At 39.7% G+C, this 26,228-nt stretch overlaps 1 protein-coding gene across 1 annotated transcript in view; it reads left to right on the top strand.

The window, feature by feature from the left end:
* The window catches only part of LOC124256235 (inactive phospholipase C-like protein 2), a 222,722-nt gene that overhangs the window by 102,575 nt on the left and 93,919 nt on the right, over positions 1 to 26,228 (top strand). Inside the window, 3 exon segments of the mRNA XM_046690208.1 lie at positions 14,008 to 14,226; positions 17,011 to 17,050; positions 20,658 to 20,787. Coding sequence (XP_046546164.1) covers positions 14,008 to 14,226; positions 17,011 to 17,050; positions 20,658 to 20,787 — 389 coding nt within the window.

The raw sequence follows: 26,228 nt of genomic DNA, 5'->3' as shown, positions 1-26,228 counted from the left end.
AAACATTAAATTGGTCCCATTCCTAATTGTCAGTCTTGGATCCTGTTGGAAAATGTGCTTCACATCCATGAACAGTGTACACAGAAATTGTTTCCATGTAATCTTTAAGTGTGACCATTCATTGAAATAGGTGGAAAAAAATTATTCAAATAAGTTCCAACTAACTTTAGTCTCATGCCTAGAATTTTACAGGTTTTTAAGAAATCTGTCATTTTCTTCAGTGCTGCCAAGCTAACCTCCAGCCTTCTCACTGTGTTGATACTGCTATTTACAACCTTTTTCCCACTGAAGATTGCAGGCTCTTTGTATCAGCTGTGAAATGAACATCACTCTCTTTCATCCCATGTGGGGGGCTTGACATTTTCTCCTGCAAAATTCAAGGTATTGATTTATCCAACTATGTTTTCTTGCGCCTTCTCTCCATTACACGTGTTGAGTTGTGATGTAGATGTTTTTGAAGTTACCACAAAGCTGGGAAAGTTCTTCATGACAAGGAATTAGTTTTAGATTTTGACCGGACAATGTCTGACCTCAAGACTCAATTACATTGCCTTGGATTGCAGACTTTGTGAAGCATGTTGTTTGTTAGACCAATCTTATGAAAGCTTTTACAGATCTGTCCCAAAAAATATCTCCCAAAGAATGTGCTTATTTGCATCCAGCAATAAAAAATACAAATTTCAAGTATTCAAGGTAATATAATTGTCAGTTAAGTGGTATGCATTACTGGACTCTTTACTTTGTGATTTACAGTTATGTTGCCTAGGATATCTGGGCGGTAGACTAGCCTAGTGGTTAAGGCGTTCACTCGTCACGCCAAAGACCTGGGTTTGATTCCACATGTGGGCACAATGTGTGAAGCCCATTTCTGGTGTCCCCCCACCATGATATTGCTGAAATATTGCTAAACTCACTCCTAGAATATCTCAGTGCAATTGAACTTAAATTCATTAACTGACATGCACTGTATTTTCTTTTGTATATCACTCTGTTGAGGAGTGTGTACACAGTACTCACGGACAAGGAGTTCTGATTAATTTCCCAATGAAGAATCATTACTGTTATCACGCAAGACCAAAAATAGCATGACATGAAATCAGAAATTAAATCAGTTATTTCTCGGTTATTTGGTTATAAATAGTATGATTGATATTAATTTTGTAATCTATTAGTATTATATTAACAATGATCAGTTTATCTCTAATGATGCCTTGAAACGAATCTTAGTTGTGGATGAAAGGAAATAAATAGCTGTCATAAGTCCCGATGTCAACTAGTTTTATATTGTATCTGTGATATTCTAATTATTATATTGTCCATCGATAACATGCTTCTTATTTATTCTAAAATTAGTTTTAATATTCAATTTCCCATCACGTTATGGCTGAAATGTTGCCCTTGTGATGTAAAATTTTAAACTCACTCACCCATGAATCCCATACTTTGTCTTATGAAGAGTCACATTTGTTGTCTGAATATTACATATCAACACATCATTTCCTGTAGTGGTCACTATGTTTTTAGACTGTCATACTATTGAAACGGCAAATCATCATGTCTTGTAACATTTTACTGCAAATTTCACATTTCATTGGTCAGTTTTGTTACCTGGAGTTCACCTGTGTTCACTGAGTGTCACCTACAGTTCAAAATGATCCCTATGGACTTCCAGGACAGAAGAGGTCCTCAATATTTTCCAGTCATAAGGAACATGTCAACTACCACAGGGGCGAACTTGGAGAATAGCAATTATTCCCAGAAACATTCCATAGTTTGTAAAAGGCAAAACAGCAGTGAAAATTATATGAATGGATCACGGAAAGTCAGTGATGACACCAGGTGTTCACAAGAAGTGCAAGCATGTCCTGCCCTACCGGTAACACCCTGAACTCCAAGTGTTAATAGACTTAATGTGGCCTTCATTCACAATGGCTCTTTTCTCTGCTAATATATCCAGTTGCCATTATAACCAAAGAAGATCAAGATTTCACATTAGACTGTGTCATTTAATAAAGTGACATTCCCTAAGAGATTACCTTATGAGTTGGATGTAGTCAGATTCCTTCTGCTCCTGACAGAGATCGTGTGTGATGGAATCAGCAATTAATTACTGATGTACTTCACTCAGCGTTATCCTCACCATGCTAACGTCTTTGGCCTGAAGTAATTTCCTTATCAGCTTTCAGATGTCCCAAGCTGTTGCTTTTAACCCTGGAGAACCTGGGCAGTTTTGTCATTCCATGATAATCGGGATGTATTAATTAGATGACATTGGGGTTTGAGTACAGTGATCTGCTTAATGTTGCAGTGTTTGTCAGACATGATGGGAGTGACCTGGTATGAAGGGCGGAAGCCTGATGGTTATTGAAAGGCTGATTTATATCTCTCCGAGTAGTCTCAGATAGGTGGGACTATCATCAGTCTATCATCAGTTGATTTAATGCTGCAGTTAGTATTCTTACAGCTCCTTCAGTATAAGGGATAGTAGAGTTGTTGGCTAGTCAGGCCAAGACCCAGGTTTGATTCTTGATATGGTTACAATTCCTATAACTAATCACTTGGGTGCAACCTCTGATCCTGCTGGAAAATGACTAAAATCATCATTTAATCTCACTCATTTCTGTTCAGTTTACATTTCTTGAGCTGTTGAATGATGTTGGTTTTCAGGGCAGAATTTTGTTTGTACTATACCCAGTGCTTGTTATAAGGTGGACAAAATGGAGAATAGAATGCTTGCAATGTGTCATCGTGCTTTAAATATCTGATTGTTGTATCCCAGCAGCTTTATTGGTGTTCAAACTCTGGTTATCGTCATGATAGAAGGCACTGAAATTGTTATATTATGACTAGAAGGTGAGACCAGGGCTCCAGATGCCTGGCCAGGTAGTACCAAAAGATGCTAAAGGGTGGTACTTGCTGTAGCCCTGTCTTTAAAAGGCATGTATCGAACCTGTTAGTTCTGAGCAAGTTCAAGTCTTAGGAAGATTGCAATTTTGTTTCACGTTGAGCATCTTTAGACTTGGTATGGACAGAGTTTCTACAATGAGAACAGAAAGTTTGACATTAAAGGGATATGTCAAGGACTGTCCAGTTCCAAGTCAATATACTGTGTCTTAGTGGAGTAATTCCCTGTTTACTTTTGACACCAGATACCCAGGGTTGGTCTCATCAGACCCCTTCTGGGAGAGATATGGCACTAAATACCTGAGGTTGGTCTCATCAGACCCCTTCTGGTTGGAGAGTATGTGCACCAGATACCCAGGGTTGGTCTCATCAAACCCCTTCTGGTTGGAGAGATATGGCACTAGATACCCGAGGTTGGTCTCGCCTAAACCCCTTCTGGTTGGAGAGTATTAACACTAGATACCTAGGGTTGGTCTCATCAGACCCCTGTTGGTTGGAGAGTATGTACACCAGATACCCAGGGTTGGTCTCATCAAACCCCTTCTGGTTGGAGAGATATGGCACTAGATACCCGAGGTTGGTCTTGCCAAACCCTTCAAGTTGGAGAGTATTAGCACTAGATACCCAGGGTTGATCTCATCAAACCCCTTCTGTTTGGAGAGTATTGGCACCTAATACCCAGGGTTGGTACCATCAGACCTCTACCTGGTGGATAATTAATTGCTGAGGATTCAAAAGCTTTTAGAAACAAGACCACCTGATCTGTGACATTATCTGTGATATGTTAGCTGTTAAGGCCATCTATGTCCACTGGCAGATTTGGATGTAGTATGCCCCTTTCTCATTGTTTTGTGAGACACTTTACATGTCAGTCTATTACTAATTTGGTTGGATATTGGCGTCTACCCATGACAATGTATTGTGTGACTTCCTACTGCCTATTCATATCCAGATGCTGTGATATATCTTCACAAATGAAGCGAGCAGTGTGCATAGAGACCAGGAAAGCAGTTGTGAGATTGTTATGATGAAACAAGTGATGAGAGGCTGACTTCATCAGTTGACTAGGTCTCATCCACTGTAACATCTGTGCTTTGTGGGCTGCAGTAGACTGTTGGAACATTTGATGAATGTTTGTGTTTATTGTCTGAAGCTGATGGTGCCAACAGCCTGTACTGATGAATAGAAGACCATTGGTTAATGACAAGTCAGACTCATTGGCTGTGGCTAAGGAGATAAGTTTGAAGTTATTTGTATTGATTAAATCGATGTACAAACAAACCATCACAGGACCTGGGGCTCAAATCACATGGATACAATGTGTGAGGTATTATTGGTGTCCCATTTCATAGAATATTTCTCTCTCTCTCTCTCTCTCTCTCTGTCTGCTCTACACTCCTATTGGAGTGGGATTGTTAAACTTGAGGTCTCTGCAGGCCTCCGCGCTTCCTCAGATCCTGTGTATGCTCATCTGCTTAGTGTCAGCGTGTGCAGTGTTTCATCCAGATTGCTACTTTTGGTGGTTGTTGCTCTACAGTCCTATTGGAATGCAGGATTGGAATTGGTCTTGAATATACCAAAATATGCCAATGATATGGTGTATGAGTTCTTGCAATTCTTTCGGCAGCATCTGATCTGTAACGAATTTGTAGAAACTTGACATCAATAACACAAGATGGATTAGAATATTGACACCTGATAGTAAGATATACCAGAGGCCATGTAACTTGACTGTTTGTCAATTAGCTAGTGATTGCTGTATGTAAGGCCATGTGGCTTGACCACCTGTCAGATAGCGACTGAGAGCTGTATGTAAGGCCATGTGGCTTGACCATCTGTCAGATAGCGATTGAGACCTGTATGTAAGGCCATGTGGCTTGACCACCTGTCAGATATAGACTGGGTGGCGCTGACTTTGTTGTCATTGCATCTCAGTTGCATAGATCGATGCTCATGCTGTTGATCACTGGATTGTCTGGTCCAGACTCGATTATTTATAATGTAAAATCATGTGTAGTGGACAAACTAGATGGTCTTGGTTAATGTGAAACATACTTTGTTTCCCTGTCAGTTGGAAACATATGACTACTTGGTGCGGCCAAGGGAAGGTAATTAGAACAACATAGGGAATGGTACTCTGGGATTTGAAGATAATGAAAACATTACCTTTCAAGCAATTTTCTGTTCTCTAACATCTGACTGCACATAATTAGGTTGCATTTGTGTGGGACATGTTTCCCAGAGAGACTCTCCAACTCAGGGCTGCCATACACCCTACGAGGCATCAGTTTTCTGTACACTATGCATGCTTCTTCCTTCATCCTACTGCAGAATAGTCAGACGTGTTTGGGACAGAGTGTTTTAGGGAGATATGGAACTGTTGTATTCCCAGCCCTCTATTTGGCAGCCATGTGTTGCAGATGCTTCTTACTGCCATTCATCACTATATTGCTTTGAAGGATGTACATGTATTTCAGATTCCCGATGAATTGAACATTGTTGATCACTGCTGTATGTTAAACTGTCTTATTTCTGTGCTTGTAAGAAACAGCTGTCAGTGAACTGTCAGTACCTCAGCTGATCTGTTTTCGAATTGGGGGCGGTGGGGTAGCCTAGTGGTTAAAGCGTTGGCTCGTCACGCAAAGGCCCGGGTTCGATTCCCCACATGGGCACAATGTGTTAAGCCCATTTCTGGTGTCCCCACCGTGATATTGCTGGAATATTGCTAAAAGCGGTGTAAAACTAAACTCAGTCAGTCAGTTTTCGAATTTATGATGAAAGTTCTACCTCAAAAGCCAGTTACTATGTATATTTGGTTCATGGATCTTTGGCCGTTTGGTCAAATATATTGTTGGTACATATCTTGTGTTATTTAACATTGTACATTTTTTTTCTTGTAAGCTGAATTTAGAAAACTGCTTATGCTTTTTCATGTGTTAATTTTTTGGAGCCAAGATTTGCAGAAACCAAATTCAAGAAGAACGTCTGGCCTAACCAATGAAATATATAAGAGGGCAAAGCTTGCAACCAATTTAAACTAAAAATACGTATGCATTCATTGATCAGTGATCTATCTCTTCTTATAAACTTGTCATTCACAGTCTTATACCTTTAAACAATTATCAAACATTCACAGAGAGATACAAACCATGCAACTAATTATGTAACCAAAAAATATGTGTCATTGCCATTATACAGTCACACTTGTCCAAAATGTTCCTAGCTAGTGTGAATGGTTAACCCTCACACAAATCAACCAATTCATCTAGAGACCTCAATTATCCAACAAACTAAACTTGATCCATCATTTCAAACATCCAATCACACAACATAGATCAATTATTTCAAATATCCAACCACACAGCCAAGATTCATTACTTCAAATATCCAACTTCACAACCTTCATCCATTGTTTCAAATATCCAACCACACAACCTTGATCCATTGTTTCAAATTTCCAACCTCAAAACCTTGATCCATCATTTCAAATATCCAAACACACAACCTTGATCCATTGTTTCAAATTTCCAACCACACAACCTTCATCCATTGTTTCCAAATTTCCAACCTCAAAACCTTGATCCATCATTTCAAATATCAAACACACAACCTTGATCCATTGTTTCAAATTTCCAACCACACAACCTTCATCCATTGTTTCAAATTTCCAACCTCAAAACCTTGATCCATCATTTCAAATATCCAAATCACACAACCTTGATCCATCGTTTCAAATATCCAACCACACAACCATGATCCATTGTTTCAAATTTCCAACCTCAAAACCTTGATCCATCGTTTCAAATATCCAACCACACAACCATGATCCATTGTTTCAAATTTCCAACCTCAAAACCTTGATCCATCGTTTCAAATTTCCAACCTCAAAACCTTGATCCATCATTTCCATTGTTTCAAATTTCCAACCTCAAAACCTTGATCCATCGTTTTTTCAAATATCCAACCACACAACCATGATCCATTGTTTCAAATTTCCAACCTCAAAACCTTGATCCATCGTTTCAAATTTCCAACCTCAAAACCTTGATCCATCATTTCAAATATCCAACCACACAACCATGATCCATTGTTTCAAATTTCCAACCTCAAAACCTTGATCCATCATTTCAAATTTCCAACCTCAAAACCTTGATCCATCATTTCAAATTTCCAACCACACAACCATGATCCATTGTTTCAAATTTCCAACCTCAAAACCTTGATCCATCGTTTCAAATATCCAAACACACAACCATGATCCATTATCTCAGATGTCAAATCACAAAACATAGCTCCACCTCATCAAATAGGCTTCCCAGTCCATCAACCAAAGTCTCATCCTCCCACAAACATCATCCCTTTGTACTTCCTGACCCGGACAGGCTTCCTAGAAAATGAATTGTCTCTTCCTGTCCCCACCCCCATCACATCATTGCTGTCACACCCACACCAAACCTTTCTCAGATTTCTCACCAATCTGGTCCACACGACTTCCATTAGTCAGACTTGCTCCCTCTCGTAACTCCCACCCCAGGAGAATTACAGTGAAGAGATGTGCTGTTGATTAATAATGCTGTCCTCTTGGCTCAGATACCAGGTCATCCATCTAATAGATCTGTTAATACCCAACTTGTATTTTTGTCACCACTGCCGCCTGTTCTATGAATATAGGATGACTGGAGACACTGAGGCTGCCTCCCATGGCGTGGAATGTGGCTTACACAAACTGAGCTGGCCCACAATTTCATTCCGTATGTAATGGATAGGTCTGCCATTTTTAGATGGACGAATATTAGTTGACTTTGTACTGTTATTGACTTGTGTGTATGTAATCATGTAGAAAACAGCCTCCATCATGTGGTATTCAACAGGATGTCATCCTGTTACCATTGATCTATAGTGACAACTGCTTGTCTCTTTATAACATACTGCAGACACTAATACTCTAATAAGAGCCAGGATGGTAATGACCTTTGATCGTCTGAACAGAACGACAATGAGGAATTAAATTATGTCGCTGCTGACAATACAAATATTTACTATGTTTCATGTCTCACTGGGACAGTTTTGGTACCTCCATCATTGGAAATCATATCAACTATGCTTGTGCTCCGTGGTTTTAGTAGCTATGGTAATGAAGTTAGTTTCTGTTTTGTGTAGCAGCATTAATGTGCCTGGGAAGTGAATTGTAATTCTGCACTGATGGTTGCTGAGGTAGTTGGTGCTGGATTGGGATAAATGTTAACAAATAAATTGTGGGCCTCTTCAGGGACTCTATGTAGAATTGATAGTCAGTGCTCTGGCCATTCCTGATCCAAAAGTTGACCACTGTGGGAATATACGGTCAATAGAGTATGGCATGGTATATCCATGGGCAATCATGGTGGAAGACCAACTACCATTAGGAAATGGTGGTGATTGTGTGCAGCCTTAAGCCATATGGTGTAGTGCCCTTTCAGTGACTTGTGTATTCTGATGGTATAGTTATTTAACATTGTACATTTTTTTTCTTGTAAGCTGAATTTAGAAAACTGCTTATGCTTTTTCATGTGTTAATTTTTGGAGCCAAGATTTGCAGAAACCAAATTCAAGAAGAACGCCTGGCCTAACCAATGAAATATATAAGAGGGCAAAGCTTGCAACCAATTTAAACTAAAAATACGTATGCATTCATTGATCAGTGATCTATCTCTTCTTATAAACTTGTCATTCACAGTCTTATACCTTTAAACAATTATCAAACATTCACAGAGAGATACAAACCATGCAACTAATTATGTAACCAAAAAATATGTGTCATTGCCATTATACAGTCACACTTGTCCAAAATGTTCCTAGCTAGTGTGAATGGTTAACCCTCACACAAATCAACCAATTCATCTAGAGACCTCAATTATCCAACAAACTAAACTTGATCCATCATTTCAAACATCCAATCACACAACATAGATCAATTATTTCAAATATCCAACCACACAGCCAAGATTCATTACTTCAAATATCCAACTTCACAACCTTCATCCATCGTTTCAAATATCCAACCACACAACCTTGATCCATTGTTTCAAATTTCCAACCTCAAAACCTTGATCCATCATTTCAAATATCCAAACACACAACCTTGATCCATTGTTTCAAATTTCCAACCACACAACCTTCATCCATTGTTTCAAATTTCCAACCTCAAAACCTTGATCCATCATTTCAAATATCCAAACACACAACCTTGATCCATTGTTTCAAATTTCCAACCACACAACCTTCATCCATTGTTTCAAATTTCCAACCTCAAAACCTTGATCCATCATTTCAAATATCCAAATCACACAACCTTGATCCATCGTTTCAAATATCCAACCACACAACCATGATCCATTGTTTCAAATTTCCAACCTCAAAACCTTGATCCATCGTTTCAAATATCCAACCACACAACCATGATCCATTGTTTCAAATTTCCAACCTCAAATCCTTGATCCATCGTTTCAAATTTCCAACCTCAAAACCTTGATCCATCATTTCAAATATCCAACCACACAACCATGATCCATTGTTTCAAATTTCCAACCTCAAAACCTTGATCCATCATTTCAAATTTCCAACCTCAAAACCTTGATCCATCATTTCAAATTTCCAACCACACAACCATGATCCATTGTTTCAAATTTCCAACCTCAAAACCTTGATCCATCGTTTCAAATATCCAAACACACAACCATGATCCATTATCTCAGATGTCAAATCACAAAACATAGCTCCACCTCATCAAATAGGCTTCCCAGTCCATCAACCAAAGTCTCATCCTCCCACAAACATCATCCCTTTGTACTTCCTGACCCCGGACAGGCTTCCTAGAAAATGAATTGTCTCTTCCTGTCCCCACCCCCATCACATCATTGCTGTCACACCCACACCAAACCTTTCTCAGATTTCTCACCAATCTGGTCCACACGACTTCCATTAGTCAGACTTGCTCCCTCTCGTAACTCCCACCCCAGGAGAATTACAGTGAAGAGATGTGCTGTTGATTAATAATGCTGTCCTCTTGGCTCAGATACCAGGTCATCCATCTAATAGATCTGTTAATACCCAACTTGTATTTTTGTCACCACTGCCGCCTGTTCTATGAATATAGGATGACTGGAGACACTGAGGCTGCCTCCCATGGCGTGGAATGTGGCTTACACAAACTGAGCTGGCCCACAATTTCATTCCGTATGTAATGGATAGGTCTGCCATTTTTAGATGGACGAATATTAGTTGACTTTGTACTGTTATTGACTTGTGTGTATGTAATCATGTAGAAAACAGCCTCCATCATGTGGTATTCAACAGGATGTCATCCTGTTACCATTGATCTATAGTGACAACTGCTTGTCTCTTTATAACATACTGCAGACACTAATACTCTAATAAGAGCCAGGATGGTAATGACCTTTGATCGTCTGAACAGAACGACAATGAGGAATTAAATTATGTCGCTGCTGACAATACAAATATTTACTATGTTTCATGTCTCACTGGGACAGTTTTGGTACCTCCATCATTGGAAATCATATCAACTATGCTTGTGCTCCGTGGTTTTAGTAGCTATGGTAATGAAGTTAGTTTCTGTTTTGTGTAGCAGCATTAATGTGCCTGGGAAGTGAATTGTAATTCTGCACTGATGGTTGCTGAGGTAGTTGGTGCTGGATTGGGATAAATGTTAACAAATAAATTGTGGGCCTCTTCAGGGACTCTATGTAGAATTGATAGTCAGTGCTCTGGCCATTCCTGATCCAAAAGTTGACCACTGTGGGAATATACGGTCAATAGAGTATGGCATGGTATATCCATGGGCAATCATGGTGGAAGACCAACTACCATTAGGGAAATGGTGGTGATTGTGTGCAGCCTTCGCCATATGGTGTAGTGCCCTTTCAGTGACTTGTGTATTCTGATGGTATATGTCTCATTGACTTGATGTTCTGTGTACCCTGATGAAGTGATTTATGGTTTTGGGTACTAAATGGGTATTATCATGTAATGCTCAGTGACCTAGGGTACTGAAATCCTGATGATGTGGCTAGCTATGACTTTGGCCACTGAAGTCTTGATGATGTGGTTCGCTATGCCTGAATGCACTAAAATCCTCATAGTGTGTGACTTAGGCACTGATATCTTGATGGTGTGGTTCACTATGACTTTAGGCCTTTCTTGATGGTCTGGTTACTTAGCTCACTGAAATCTTGATAGTGTGGTGACTTAGGCACTGATAATGATATCTTGATGGCCTGGTTAGCTATGACTTAGGCCACTCGCTATGTCTAAGTTGGGTGCCTTGATATGTTTTGTATGGTTATATCCAACCTAAAATCCTAAACGTGGCTGTTGACACATTCAGTTCTGTGTTCCTTCTCATTCACTTCCTTTTTCTCTAATGTCCACATCTCTGTCCTTTCTCTCATCCCTGCTTCCCTCCCTCACCTTACCCTCCATCATTCACAGTCATCCACATGCTGTTCCTGAATGTCAGGGCAGTGGGGTAGCCTAGTGGTTAAAGCGTTGGCTCGTCACGCCGAAGACCCCGGTTCGAATCCCCACATGGGTACAATGTGTGAAGCCCATTTCTGGTGTCCCCGGCCGTGATGTTGCTGGAAGATTGCTAAAAGCAGCGTAAAACTAAACTCAGTCAGTCAGTCCTGACTGACATCACCGCAGGTGACCCACCATACATTGACACTTTGGCCTTTCTTACTGATAACTGTTCAACAAATTCTCATGTCCTCTATGTTGTGTGCCTGACCTTTCCTCACCATTAGATTCAGGAAGTAAGCATCTCTTTTCGTGGGAAGTACACAAGTGCTATGTCCATCAAGGCCGGTGAAATTGGTGCAGTACCATCTGACAGAATGCTGATTACCCAAGGGTCCTGAAGTCTCCACCTATTAGCAGCAACTGTGTTGAAGCTTTCGGTGTCCTCGTGTAGCAGCATGTTGAATATTAGGGCAGATGACTGTCTTTGAAAATTACTAATTGAAAGAAAACCAGAGAAGGATTGCATCATTGAAGATGCTCTTCACTGATTGGTTGCTGTGCCATGGGATATATGTTAGGAAGATTATGATTGATTATTTATTTGGGTATTATGTGGAGTGTAATGAAGTGTACTAGGCCTTGATATGTATGGATGTAGTGAAGTAAAGTAATATATTTGAGTTGCTGTAGGTTTGTCTGCGGTATGAGCAATTATTTTCTGGAATGAGAGTTTATGGGCAGTTGTAAAACTTGTGGTGTGGTTTGTATCGGTTCCGGTCATCATGTTAGAAGTGGGAGGAACTCAAGTCGAATTAAGGATTTAATGAGAAATCAGTAGTTATTTGACAAGTAATAGAAAGCTGGGGTTCAGATGGGTTTAGTATGTGTCTTTGAGGTCCTACTGTAGTACTTGAATCAAGGATCCCTGACTTTGTAACTTGATGCCTTGACAACCATGTTTCAAACACAGAATTTGTAGGGATGAGATTTGATTGATATCATTTGAACATTACACAACACTATGTACATCTGTCATTTTCCAGGTAATACACTTTTACAAGTGTGACAAAACTCACGGGTCAAGTGATCACAAAAAAGAAAGAAAAAAATCTTTAGCAATCTATTCCTTGGATTCAAGCGTTACCCATGTGTAGTAGATTCTGGTACACCTAGGTGATGCAAATGGAAAAATTCTTGGCAACTTAAACTACAAAGCCATCAGTGTATCCAACTGGGATTTGAATATTGTGTGACTTGGTTGTATTCTCTCTGACAATCTGACAATTAAAATAGAGTGCACATTGATCCATTGACCTAGGTTATGATAATGTTGTGCATTGAACATGCCACTGTGAGATGTGGAGTGCAATTTAGATGGGCTTGTTATTGTTGTTTTTATTGTTAATAATTTACACTGACAATATGCATGGATTGAAGCCAGCAATTCCTTGCAGAACTGAAGGGACATAACTTTTTACAATAAGTCATCTGTCTGTTCAGTTACGGGTATCAAAATAATCTGTATTAACACGGGGGTTTTGCTTTAAACTCTTTCTGCAGGTGTAACTGTTTCATTATTTGTGACCGCTGGGGGAGTACGATGTTTTTCAACATCCCCCTGATCCTCCCTATATATATGAAGCATTTTAATTACTCTCCCCTAGAGACTGTCATAGGTGACCTTCCCCTATAGACTGTCTTATGTGACCATACCCTATAGACTGTCAAAAATGACCCTCCCCTGGAGATTGTCCTTGGTGACCTCCCTTAGAGATTGTCCAAGGTGACCCTCTCCTAGAGACTGTCATAGGTTATCTTCCCCTATATACTGTCCTAGGTGATCCTCTCCTAGAGACTGTCCTCTGGGGACATTGTCCTAGAGACTGTCATAGGTTATCTACCCCTATAGACTGTCCTAGGTGACCCTCCCCTAGAGATTGTCCTCTGGTGACATTGTCCTAGAGAGTGTGATAGGTTATCTACCCCTATAGACTGTCCTAGGTGACCCTCCCCTAGAGATTGTCCTCTGGTGACATTGTCCTAGAGAGTGTGATAGGTTATCTACCCCTATAGACTGTCCTAGGTGACCCTCTCCTAGAGACTGTCCCAGGTGACCCTCCCTTAGAGACTTATCCCCAATTCCTTCTGACCAACCACACCTCCATAATAATGACAGGTCCCTTGTCATGTTGAATAAAAGCAGCCCTCAAGGGCCTGTAGACTTTCAAAAACACTCCCATGACCACATACAAAATCGATTTATCTTGCTCTTAAAACTGCCCATAAGCTGTTATTGTCCTTCTGGAAAGATTCTGATAACATTCTGTCAGTATTGTAAAGTGACATAAAATAATGACAGTACCAACTGTGTCCATATTTGTCGCTGAATGCTTTTGTGACATTACTTGATACAGATCTACAACAGGTGTCTCTCAAACAATTTGATAATAATGATTTAAGCACATTTTCATCCAGGAACCATTGTGACATCAATTCTCTCCAGGTGGCACTCGTACAACCTGTCGCTGTCATTTGACACCATTTCATGTAATTACACTAACCAATCTCAAACATTTGTTGTTGCAGTTGCCGTTCGATCTGTCAAAGAGGTCCGGCAAGGAAAAACCACAGATGCTCTTCGGAACAAGGAAATTGCTGGGATTTACCCAGACGAATGCGCTTTTTCCATAATCTTTGGAGAGGAGTTCGAGTCGATGGATCTGATCGCCAATACGCCGGATGAAGCGAATATATGGGTTACTGGTCTTACTTGTCTCATTAATGCCAGTTCCAAATCTCAGACCTGTAAGTTTGTGTCTTGGTACTGCCTCCATTAAGCTTAGTTAACTCCGGGTCTTGTTGAAAATGAGTTTGTCAAGTGCTCTTCAGCAACTTATAGACTTAAGTTTGTGGAACTCTGTCAGGGGAAAATTGGAGAGTGGTTGATTGGAATTACATCAATACCAATATTGGTTTTGCATAAAAATAGGACACTCTGGTATTCATGTTGGCAGTGAGGGATGGCATACACAGCATTCGTTTAATTATTGGCGAGGGGATGTAATAAAGATTTTCAATAGCAAGTATTTGGAGCTGAACTTGTCTTCATGAATACACTTAAAAGATTTGATGTGTCCCAGACAAAGTATGGGTTAGTAGGTTATGGTGGAAATTTCATTTTGGTGTGGAATTGATTCGTTGTGAAGGGATACCAGCAGATGCTGTCTGGGCCATGGGGTTTGGCCTTGTGACTAGGTAAAGCTTGTTTTAGACCGTGGGTTTGGCTTTAGATGCAATGAACACTCGATATAACATTCTCAAGACTCCAACCCCACACTCCAGGCAAGAGCAATTTCTTCCAGTCTATGAGTGATTTAGTTAAAAATTACCCAATATTATGTTACTTAATATTGGAATTTTGAAGTATTATTTCATTCAGAAAATTATGATGTGGAATACCATATTTCAGTATCATGTTACTTTAGTCGCAGGTTTCACTGTGTGTGTTTAAAATAACCATTCTTTGTCAAGTTTGGAGGCATGAGTTGTGCTAATTTTTGACAGTGGGTGCTGTAATAAGGATCAGTTGCTTACTTCACACACACGATTTTACACAAATTAATGGAAATAATTTGACTAAAAGTTTGAATGGAATTAATATTGTAGACTGCCATCATGTGTCCAGATGTACAATGATCAATTTTTATAACCAGATGTGTAATAACCGAATTACCATGCATACTTTTGTATTGATTTGTTGACACAGCATTTCCAGCGGTACATGCTCACAGCAGCTGTCAATTGTATTGGTCAATTACGCATTTTAGCCAAGAGGTACCCAGTAATGTATTTGACGTAACAGTACATCGAATGTTACATAAGTTTCCATGTACTTAAGCTGTTTCTGGTGTGGTAAAATCAAGAATGAGACTCCCTGACTGTACACATTTAGAGAATCAAACCTGGACCTATGTGTAATATGCACACTGCCCCGCCTTGTTTTTGATCTGCACATGTAACCTGTAACAAGATTCAGGATGGAGGGGGGACACACCAACCCATTTTTCCAACACCTTACATATTAGCTGAGGTGACTAATGACCCAGGGTTGTTGGCGTCACAAAATTGCAATAATGAAGCTCATGATGTCTGTCTTTGGGTCATGGAGTCCAGATTTAAATATTTAAATACCACCAAAATAGAAATATTTCTGAGTATGGCATTTTACTTGCAGGATTTTCTATTTTAACTAATTAAAGTTTTGATGTAGTAAAAGCGTAGCATTTATGTATATGGTTCCTAATTTAAATGGTTTGTGAAGCCAAAATGTTAAGCTGTGGTTTTGAAATTAAGGTCATTTGCCTCTGAAATGGGTTTGACCAAGTGTGTTGTACAGCAGATGTCTGACAGTAGCATTGTGAGCTTCATACATCAAGCAGACAAACCAACAAATGGCCAAACAGTCTAAACAGCTGTTTTGTCTGTTAGATTGATGTTAAAGTAAGAAAAACAACCAACATGGTTACAGATAATGGTGACTTTATAATGTTTGTCTTTATCTTGAGATTGATTCCATCACTAGAAAAATAGTCGTTATGGTATTGTGAATTTCTTTTCTGCTGTTTCATGTACAACAAGTCAGACATGATTGAGTTAATCTCATGGGGCCTTATCTTGAACTCTGTCTTTGTGCTTTACCTTGAAATTGGCAGGATAAATGTGATGTAGAGACATGTGAATGAGCTTTTCCTTTCTGACGCTCATTAATCCATGCGCAGCTACACACTGTTTACAGGACTTGGTATAATGGTTTCCAAACTCCGACATTACCCATTTGGCCTCCAAGGAAGGACATTCTGGAAATAGAATGATTTGTTGTCATCATCAGAAAAGTCTCATCCTGGTTTGAATCCAATTTATCTTCTTCTTTGTCGGAAACATTGAGCTTCCATTGGAGTTTTTGTCTCTGAACATGGGGAACTCAATCTCAGCATGTGTTGACCCAACCATTTTTCTGATTAAGAGCAAGGTCATCTGAAGCTTTAACTGTGGCAGTGTTCAATATTTACTGGCAACAGTAAAGAAAGAACTGTTTCAAACTGTATTGGGAAAACCAGTATTCACTTGTAACATACTAACTGCAGTAAGTACTGCTGTGAATACTATTACTAAGATTCACTGGTCACAGTCCTACTGCAATTGGGGTGGTGGGGTAGCCTTGCGGTTAAAGCTTTCGCTTGTCATGTCAAGGACCTGGGTTCAAGTCCCCACATGGGTACTTTGTGTGAAGCCCATTTCTGGTGACCCTCTCCGTAATATTGCTGCAATAATGCTGAAAGAGGCATAACACTAAACTCACTCACTCTCTCTTACTTCTATAAATACTGTTACCTTCTCTGGGTAAAGTATTGGGTATTCATGCACTCAGCCATTGGTTTGCCTGTCTACATTATTTGAAGGGCAATGTAATATAGCTGCAATATTGGTGATGGCAGAGTGAATCAGTATTGAATAAATCTGTATTTATCATAAGGATCTGTGTCAATATTATACAGTATGTATTTGTAAGCATTATCCTTTGTGTTGCAGCTCCCAATGCGATCGAAGATCTCCAGCAGATGAGAGATACATATCCTTTATTAACTGCAGACTCTGTGATAGATTTTATACACCATGTGTCAGTAGGTATTTCAAGTGTATTGTGTTTGAGTAGACCTCAATTTACATATCTTAATTGTAATATGAACAATAGTCTTTTGCAGCCTCAGAGATTCATATCTGACTGAATATTAGTGTTAACTTCACTAGGCCTCAGTGTTTAGGCAGTGTAAACTGGTTCAGAAAGATAGCACTGAAATACAAGACAGTAACCACCGTCATTGAGTGATACTTGTCCTGAGTTCGGTTTAACAGTCTTAGACAAGTGTACAGATGGTGTTCAGAGTGGTGCACAGTGGAAGATATGAGCATGGTTTAACTTTTAGTTAGCATTGAGGTGTAACTCTCTTATATGACAAAACCTGAAATGTATGATAAGGAAAAACTATAAACTTTATGTGAATCTCTTGGTTTGAATGTCAAGATGTAAATATGAATGTGTAAAGAATGTGAGTTGTTATCATTGGCTTCCCTAACATGGCTGGTTAGTACTCAAGGCAAAAAGACCAATGAAGATCTGGCTTGGAATTACCAATGGTCTACAGCTTTCCATGCTTGTCATGAGAGGTGACAAATGTGATCTTGTGGCCAGACTCGCTGACTTGGTTGATGCCCATATTGTTTAGATATCACAGGTCCTGGCTTCAGTATATACCGGCGGTTGTCATGCCGTTGAAATATTGCCGAGCACAACATTAAAATGGCAGCAAAACCAAAACCAAAATGGTAGCGCTTTTAAGTGATGATGGACACATTCATCACTTAAGGATGCACTGTGGTAAATACCACTGTGCATCCTTAAGTGATGAATGTGTCCACAATGCAAGACAGTATATCAACAGTATGGTAGAATGCTGCATTCAATAGTTTATGAAGAAAGACAGGCTTTTTAATGTAATGTTCTTGTTTTATACCATCACTTCAGTCTACTCCTAGACCTGGCTCAGGGAAATGGTTGGACTTGTCAGAATCTACCCGTTAGCAGGACCAGTTCATTATTTAAATCTATGCATTACAGGACCACCCCAATTACCAGAATCTACTCAGATTAGACCCATTATCAAACTAATACCAGAATGTATCCATATTCAAAATCAACCCATAACCAGGATCAACTACAATGTCAGATTAGACAGGCATATCAAGATCTACCCATTCATAGATTCTACCCCTTATCTTTGTTTGATCAGACTATTCCAATTATCAGAATCAATGCACGACCTCCAACCTAGCTCTTCATCAGAATCTACCCATTGCTAGAAACTATGCCATTGTCAGGATCTATTTGTCAGATGCTCTGTCATCTGACCAGAAAGACTTCACACAGCAACCTATCAGCTTCAGGACCAACAATATGACCTGCCAATATATGTCCTTTTGATTGTGGACCGCCTCCGTGGTGTAGTGGTTAGAGCATCCACCCGGAGAGTGGAAGGTCGCGGGTTCGATCCCCTCGACCGCGTCAAACCAAAAGATGTTAAAATATGGTACTTGTTGGTCCCTGCCTGGCCCTCGGCATTAATGGGTACAACAAGGACTGGTCGGCTCGGAGTCAGTATAATGTGTCTGAGTGGGGTATTCATGCTTCACTGCGGCATGGTATGTGGGCTAGCACTATAAAACCAGCTTCAGTCTGGGCTAGTACAAGCAGCCACACATACACATACACACGCATGCACGTTGTCATATGAGCGAAATATTCTCAAGCACGACGTAAAACCCAATTTCACCTCACCTCACCTCTTTTGATTGTGACCTCTTGGTTTAATCAAGTTAAGCATTGCAAGAGACAAGACACTGAGATGACATGCACTGGTAGTTCAGGAAGCCATCAGCAAGGGACATAACTCAGTTCTTCACTTCCTGTTGCAGGCAGCAACGCTCCCCCTGCCCTTAATGACTTCCATCCTTATTCAATACAAGAGAGATTTGCCCCACTTCATCACAGCTGTTATTGCAGTATCAGCTCCATTAGATTAGGGCCACCACCAGCAAAAGGAAAATAAATTTGGCAGTCACAATATATTTCATCATGGCCTGATGACACTGTGCAAAGACGAAGCTGGGATTATTGAGTGCTGGGTCCTAAGTAGCCAAAGAAAACAGGCATTGATGTCATGTAAAAATAGCAACAACGTTTTGGGCTTCCTTCTGACTTTAAATTCTTGATTAGATTTGACATGATGCTAGTATTATCATGGACAGTGGTATATTTATGCCTGTGAGGATTCTGTGAAGGGCACCATTGTTATCGACTGTAAGCTTGGGGATCTAGGGTGAGTATTTTAACAGTACTTCTGTATTGTTTGATACGGGTCATGATCAAGGCCTCCAGAGGATAAGAAGATTTGCAGAACAAGACCATGATGTTATTTTGATGTGGCGGGTTTGATGTTTTCAGACATATTCTATGCTGCATCAGTGTCAAAGAGAACGGCTAAGAAATAACGTCAGTCGCCAAGATAATTCAGTGTTAGTCTTGATTAGAATGGCTGGAAGGACATTTGAACATATCGGCTAGTTTCAAGTGGCTCTTTACAGATGGGCTATGTCTGAATATATGCTTCAAGAACTGGAAGTAGCACTTCATGGTCAGACTGACTGACTGACTGAGTTTGGTTTTACGCCGCTTTTAGCAATATTCCAGCAACATCACGGCGGGGGACACCAGAAATGGGCTTCACACATTGTACCCATGTGGGGATTCGAACCCGGGTCTTCGACATGACGAGCCAACGCTTTAACCATTAGGCTACCCCACCGCCCCACTTTATGGTCAGAAGGGTGATAAGGAAGAAACATGTTTGACTAAAGATGAGAAATAATTCTGCTGACACGTCACAGTTGAATGATTTTCTTTTGAATGAGATCATGTTTAAAAAACAGTTAGATAATCAGGTATAATTCATTTTATCCTTGTCCTAGTGAAAAACATTTGTGTTAAATGAAATTACCTTTGTCCACCTTAAAGTTTAAATTCACATTTTAAGTAAACAGTATAGATTGTATAAGAAGTTTGGCCCTGTTATTTCAGGTGGAACATATTGCTGTGTTGAGCTTCGAATCTGCCGAATTTGTCGGAGGGTCCGACGCTATTCGTGAACACTGCATACACAAATTGTGCAACACTATTTCCCTGTGTCATGTAAATGATTCGGACTGAAGTGGTTTTGCAGGTCCTAATTTAGACTAAGGCTTAGTCTCTGAATATATATAATTTTGATAGTAACAAACAAGCCCATTTATATTGAAAAGGAGCCCTAGGGAGACCAGAGATTCAGAACCTGAACCTGAGGAAATCTAGACTTGCTTTATTTAGGGCTTTAGCACTGCAGAGAGGGCTTGGCAGTAGGGAAATTAATGTGGTTCAGGGACTGTGAGACAGACTAGTCCTAATTACTCTTGAGTACCATCCATCCATCACATTTCATTTCCAGAGTATAACTCCCAAACCAGTCAGTATTTCTTCTGGAACCTTGTATACATATCAGGCATTCACTGAACTGGTGCTTTTTGTAATTCAGGATTGTTTTTGTAAATTTGTTGTTTTGAAATGTATAATTCCTTAACATGTGCACATGGTTGTTGGAGCTATTTGAGAAAGCGGACTCAGGTCAGTCAGGGCTGCTGGAGGAGACAGAGGTGGTGAAGCTGATGAGGAGGATCAACTCCACCATTACAACATCTGTCATTTATCAGAAACTCAAGGTGAGACAACACTCTTCTTATATATCATGTCCTTCGGGTGTAAATAGGCCTCTTATTGGCCCACATCGCCCTAAAACTATAACAACACCACCATATCCTACAAAGGGCAGATGACATGATATGGTGGACAGTGTCATTTATGTCAAAGTGCAGGACTGCTTTAGAGGATTACCAACAACAAAAGTAAAGTAAATTCCTGTCTGTCAAATTAACTAAGATCACTGGGTTAGAATTGGTCTTCACCAACACATGCTTTTTTGAGGATACAACTTAAAGAATGGGATGGTCAGACTTGTGGACATTGTTGATTCGTGTCATCATATCCCAACTGCATAGATATTTAGTCACTATGTCAGTCACAGGATTGTCTGGTTATATATACAGACTGCTGTGATACAATGGCAGTATGAAAATCATGGACTATTTACAAAGAAATGTCAATGCCCGTCCAAAAGATGGATTAGATTAACTAATCCATGCTATATAAAGAGGACCTTCACTTTCCTATCCTATTGTTATCTTGACTTTGTTGGTGCACCCTCTCAAGGTCGCTTTACCCGTGTGCAGTGTAGTCTTCAGTTACCCATGCTTGTTGTAATGTCAGATATCTTTATGTACATCAACCATTTACAGGGTCACTGTAACTTTGGTGCAACACTTCATTTCACTGTTTCACTTGTGCAAGTGCTCTAAAAGTGCTTCTGCAAAGTGAGCCACAACTGTTGTCGGGTGTTATAACAGTGTATGAAATAAGCCAAAATTCCAGCCAGACAAACTGGATTTAACCAGACCAAATATGGTGAATTCACTGAGATGTATGGAACATTTAAATTTTTTACCAGACCATGGGGCTGGCTAGCTGTAAAGTTAGACCGTCCTTAAGAAATCTAGCCCATCTCGGGCGGTCAGACGGGCCTTATTTCATACACTGATTATAAAATTTCATTAGTGTTAAGCTCAGCCCACAAAAAGTCCACAAAAATCTACTGAAAATGAGCCCGTTAGATCAAGTAGCCTTGAATGTTTCTCTCACTAACCCAGACTGGCAAATGTGTACAAGTTAGAATATTACTGTTTAGATGTTCTTTGTACAGGTTTGAATTATCCAGTCTAAAGGATCATTCTTTCGTTTGCGTCTCAAGATAGTCTCAGCCGGGTCAAAGAATGGAAAGTGTTAGATAGGTTTCAGGCAGCTTATGACTGACATGGACATAAGCCTTATGTAATACAGCTGTGTCTGCAACCAGACATGGTTTCTGTGTGACAAGAACATATGTACTTTTAGACACCGCAGGCTTTCTCTCAGAAACTCAAACCCAAAAGTGTCTGCACAGAACCCACAATCCCAAGTAGGTCTGACCTTTCCCAAATATATGCTTTTAAGCCGGGCAGTCTAAGGAACATTTCCACATTAAAATCATTTTGTTAGACAATGTAGAATTATATTTGGAGAGATCCCTTCTACCCTGTTTACTTTACTTGCCTATTTGCCCTTTACCTCAAATAACCTAGACAACACGATCAGTCAAACTGACTGAAATTTCAGGAAATGTCGTTTTGAAAAAAACCCACTTCAGATGACTCACAAGCTAAAAGTGGTAATACAATCATCTTGCATGGATAACAGTGATCAGTAGGTAATTTACAAGACACTCTGTTATTAAAAGATGTTGTGAGGGGTCTTCAGCAAGTGACATGGCAGTGGGGTCTTCTGGGATTATTATGGGTCTAAACCTCACCTCCCTGTGGCAAGGTTCTTGTGTCTAAAGGTTTGCCCAGCTCGTGGGATGCCATTTGGTTGATCATGATAGCAAATCCTACATTAACCTGCCTCCCTGTCGAAGAAAATGGTCAATTTTAGGCTAAGAATTTCCAGATGATCAATATCACCAACTTCTCAGGTCTGATATGTATGGATTTGTATGAGGGAATGAAATGGAAGGGAAGGTTTATGGCATTTAAGATCCATCATTGTTAGTGTTGGAGGTGCTCTGCTTCATATTGAAGTGATAAATATTCCCATGTAGTAGAAGGACAATTTATCTGGTTTGTATTGGGAATGGTTGGGTTTTTTTCATGGTAAAAAATGTTATGAGGATGTTTTGGCCGTGCTACATTCAGCTGTGTTTTTTGACGTCATAATTTGGACTGATTTGTCTTCATTCACACAGCCAGAAAGATTAATAGATTTGTGATATGCTCTGGATATCATGAGTTCATTTTAAGAGATCATCTCAGATCATTCAAATGACTCGGTTGACTTTGTGCCACTGTGTCTTGGTGCAGATCATCGCAACATTAATCACTGGATTGTCTGGTGCTCAATTATTTATGTGCTGCCACCATGTGGGTGGAATATTGCTGAAAATGCCTCACTAACAAATAAACAGATATCATGTAAGATGATAAATGTCCTTTAATGCAGGGATGTAGTGTTTATCAGCAGGGATGCAAATAGGACACCTTGAACACAGATCACATTTGAAGGCATGACAATGTTTACTAAAGATGATAAAATGAATGTATTGAATCAGTGAAGTAGATCTGTCAGACATTGCATGTTTAGAGCATATTTACGTGACACAAGGATTTACAGATTATGTGTCCTGAGCGAATTTGATTCCGAGCCATGCCAGTGCACTTATGACATTAATTCACCTGGGAAAGATAATCTGTAATTCAAAGCTAAAGGGAAAGCTGTTTTCACATTACCTATAGTTTTTTACTGATTTCAAGCAGAGATAGCCGCTCAGATAATGATGTCATTTCATATATAATTTTTAATGATGTCATTTCATATATAACAGTTCATCCTTGTAACTTCACATTGCTTTAGGGCCCTTACAGAAATGAAAACAATTGAACAATTTGAACAAACATATGAGAGAATGTTTCTGCCGAACAATTACAGCTGCAGGACACAGTTTAGTGGCAGTACAACAACAATGGCAGTACAAACTCCAATGGTAGCATGAATCAAACTGGCAGTGGTAATACCAAGGATGTTAGTGACAATTAGGGATGAAACGGTATACCGTGGTATTCGTAGAACTGCGGTATTTTGCTACGGTTCACCGTAATGCAATCCAAAAATTCGGTTTTCGCACCGTTCTTCTATCTAGTCATGAAATGTTAGTTTTGTTCATCAAAATAACAAAGATTATGGTTATTGTCTTCCCCACGTTATTAACCAATGTAAGGTTTGGCTCTTGTTGTCAATTTTCTGCATTATGATCATATCTGATATACCGTACAGACCGAACCGAAGGCCTTGTGCACAATACCTGCAGTACCTTGGTAAGAGCCTACTGTTTCAGCCCTCGTGACAATATCATTCACGTGACTGCAACAGTGGTCAAGCTGCCAGAATAGGCCAAGGCTGTGTATCCAGGCATCCAGGGTGACAGATGATCTTCACACAAATGCAGGTCCTCTCTGAAACAATACGGGCATGTGCTAAATATGGTGTCTTCCACACTACTACCCTCTACCGAATCCTAACCAATGTTATACAGTTACAACACTGTTTTGCAGTGAATCACACTGTCATAGAACACCGTGGAACTGCATTCCTGCATGCAGTGTTGTTTACCTTGATGTTCCTAGTCCTGGACGGATGTTAAGGGGGGGCTCATAGGCAGTCAAACTGATGTGCTGAATCTGATCCAGTTGTAATGTCTGAGTGATTTAAAATCAACAAAAAGAACAAATGGTGACTGGAACCTGTTTTAATTGTGACACAAGTGTGTTGAGTCTATTCTAGCTTTTTGCCAAGGTGGACAAAGCCAGACCAGTGAAATTAAAGTTTGATGTCAAATGATATTTGTTTACACAAAATCACGAAACATGGCTTTTTTTATTCTTCTGATGCGACACAAAACCACAACTTGATTTTTCCAGAGAGGAAGCACAGCATTTTGTTGGTCATTATCAATAAATGATCATCAAACGTTTCCATCCTCATGCAAATGAATGCCATATGACTGTTTGTCCTCCTTTCCTCAGATTAATGTATGCTCCATGAAGGTCACAATGGAGAATCCAGCCTTTCATCAAACAACTTCTCTTTTTCTTCGCTTTCGCATTGTCTTATTCCAGCAATATCGCAGAGCATGTGGTCGCTGAAAATATGAGATATAAGATTGACTATCAATCAACACATCGAATCGTGTGAGAGGTAGCAAATGAAATAGTCGATGTGTTCTTCAATGTATGGTAATCGACTGGTCATTGCGACGGGTTGACCTGTGTAGTGGCATTAGACTATCATATCTAATATGCCCCAAATTGGCTTACTCTTATTATCCCTTGCCACAAAGTTGCTGGGAGATATAGAAAGGGATGATGTCTGTCCATCAAAATTTGTACCCGGAGCATACCTCAAAGACCATCCAATATTTTCTCACCAAATTTTTGCAGATATCAGTCTAGCCATGTATTCATTCATACCTCTTGCCATTTTGAAAGTTTGGAAATGTCAAATTCTCCATTTTTCATGAGAACAAATATCCGGTCAGTGAATCACTGATGAAATATTTGAGCGGTCAGCTACCTACTACAGCTAAAATATTTATGATATTTGTTTCATTGATGGTTTTGAACATGCATTATGGAGATGTTGCTTCTTACACTCAATATGACACTCTGTTGTTGGTGGATGTAATCAATTTTCTGCACAGTTCTGTTTTTTTAATGTCACCGCAGCAGCCTGGTGATACAAGTGTTTGTTTGTCACACAAAAAGCCAAAGCTCAACTTCCAATTCATTCTCTTCATTTGACTTTGTGGAACATTGCAGTATAAGCAACAAAAAACAATCCTATTTTATTTGATGAAAAATTAACTATAAATTGCCTTTTTCTTGATCAGTTTCACCGAAAGAAAATTAAAGGAATTTTCAGTATTTGATCCAGTCACACCCTCCCCCAAAGGCTTGCCAATGAATGCCACATTTTGAGGTTTCATTCCTCTTTTCCTCATTTCCAGCAGCTCTTGGTCCTCTCTGCTTTATAACATTTTAATAGAAAAACTATGTTTGCAATACCTACCTGCATTAACTTTGAGAATACTTGAACTAAATACATCTCCATTTCCAAGATCACTTTGTAAACTCTATTAAAAACCAAGGAGTGGTACAAGTGTATGTAATGTTCGGTGGTCTTTTAACTTCAAGGTGGCATTCAGTCAACGATAGTTTGTGGAGGTCTTGGCATAATAAGTCTCAGCAAGCAGCTCTCATTAAGTCTCTTGATGATTCCTGCATTCAAGTGGTGTTAATTTGGTTACGGTGGTGCAGTCTGGAGGCTGAACACCGGGCCCTGTAGGACACAGCCTACAGCCAGTAGGTTGAGCTACACACAACACACCGCTAGAAGTAAACAGATTGTTTGGGGAAAACCTTAGATGTTGTTTCTAATTAAAACAAAAAACTCTGGGAGAAGT

The sequence above is a fragment of the Haliotis rubra genome, unplaced genomic scaffold (assembly GCF_003918875.1).
Source record: "Haliotis rubra isolate DU_JTF1 unplaced genomic scaffold, ASM391887v1 Scf620, whole genome shotgun sequence".
In the NCBI taxonomy this organism is placed as follows: Eukaryota; Metazoa; Mollusca; class Gastropoda; order Lepetellida; family Haliotidae; genus Haliotis; species Haliotis rubra.
Note: the sequence above shows the minus strand (reverse complement) of the source record. Positions and strands in the feature narration are given on the sequence as shown.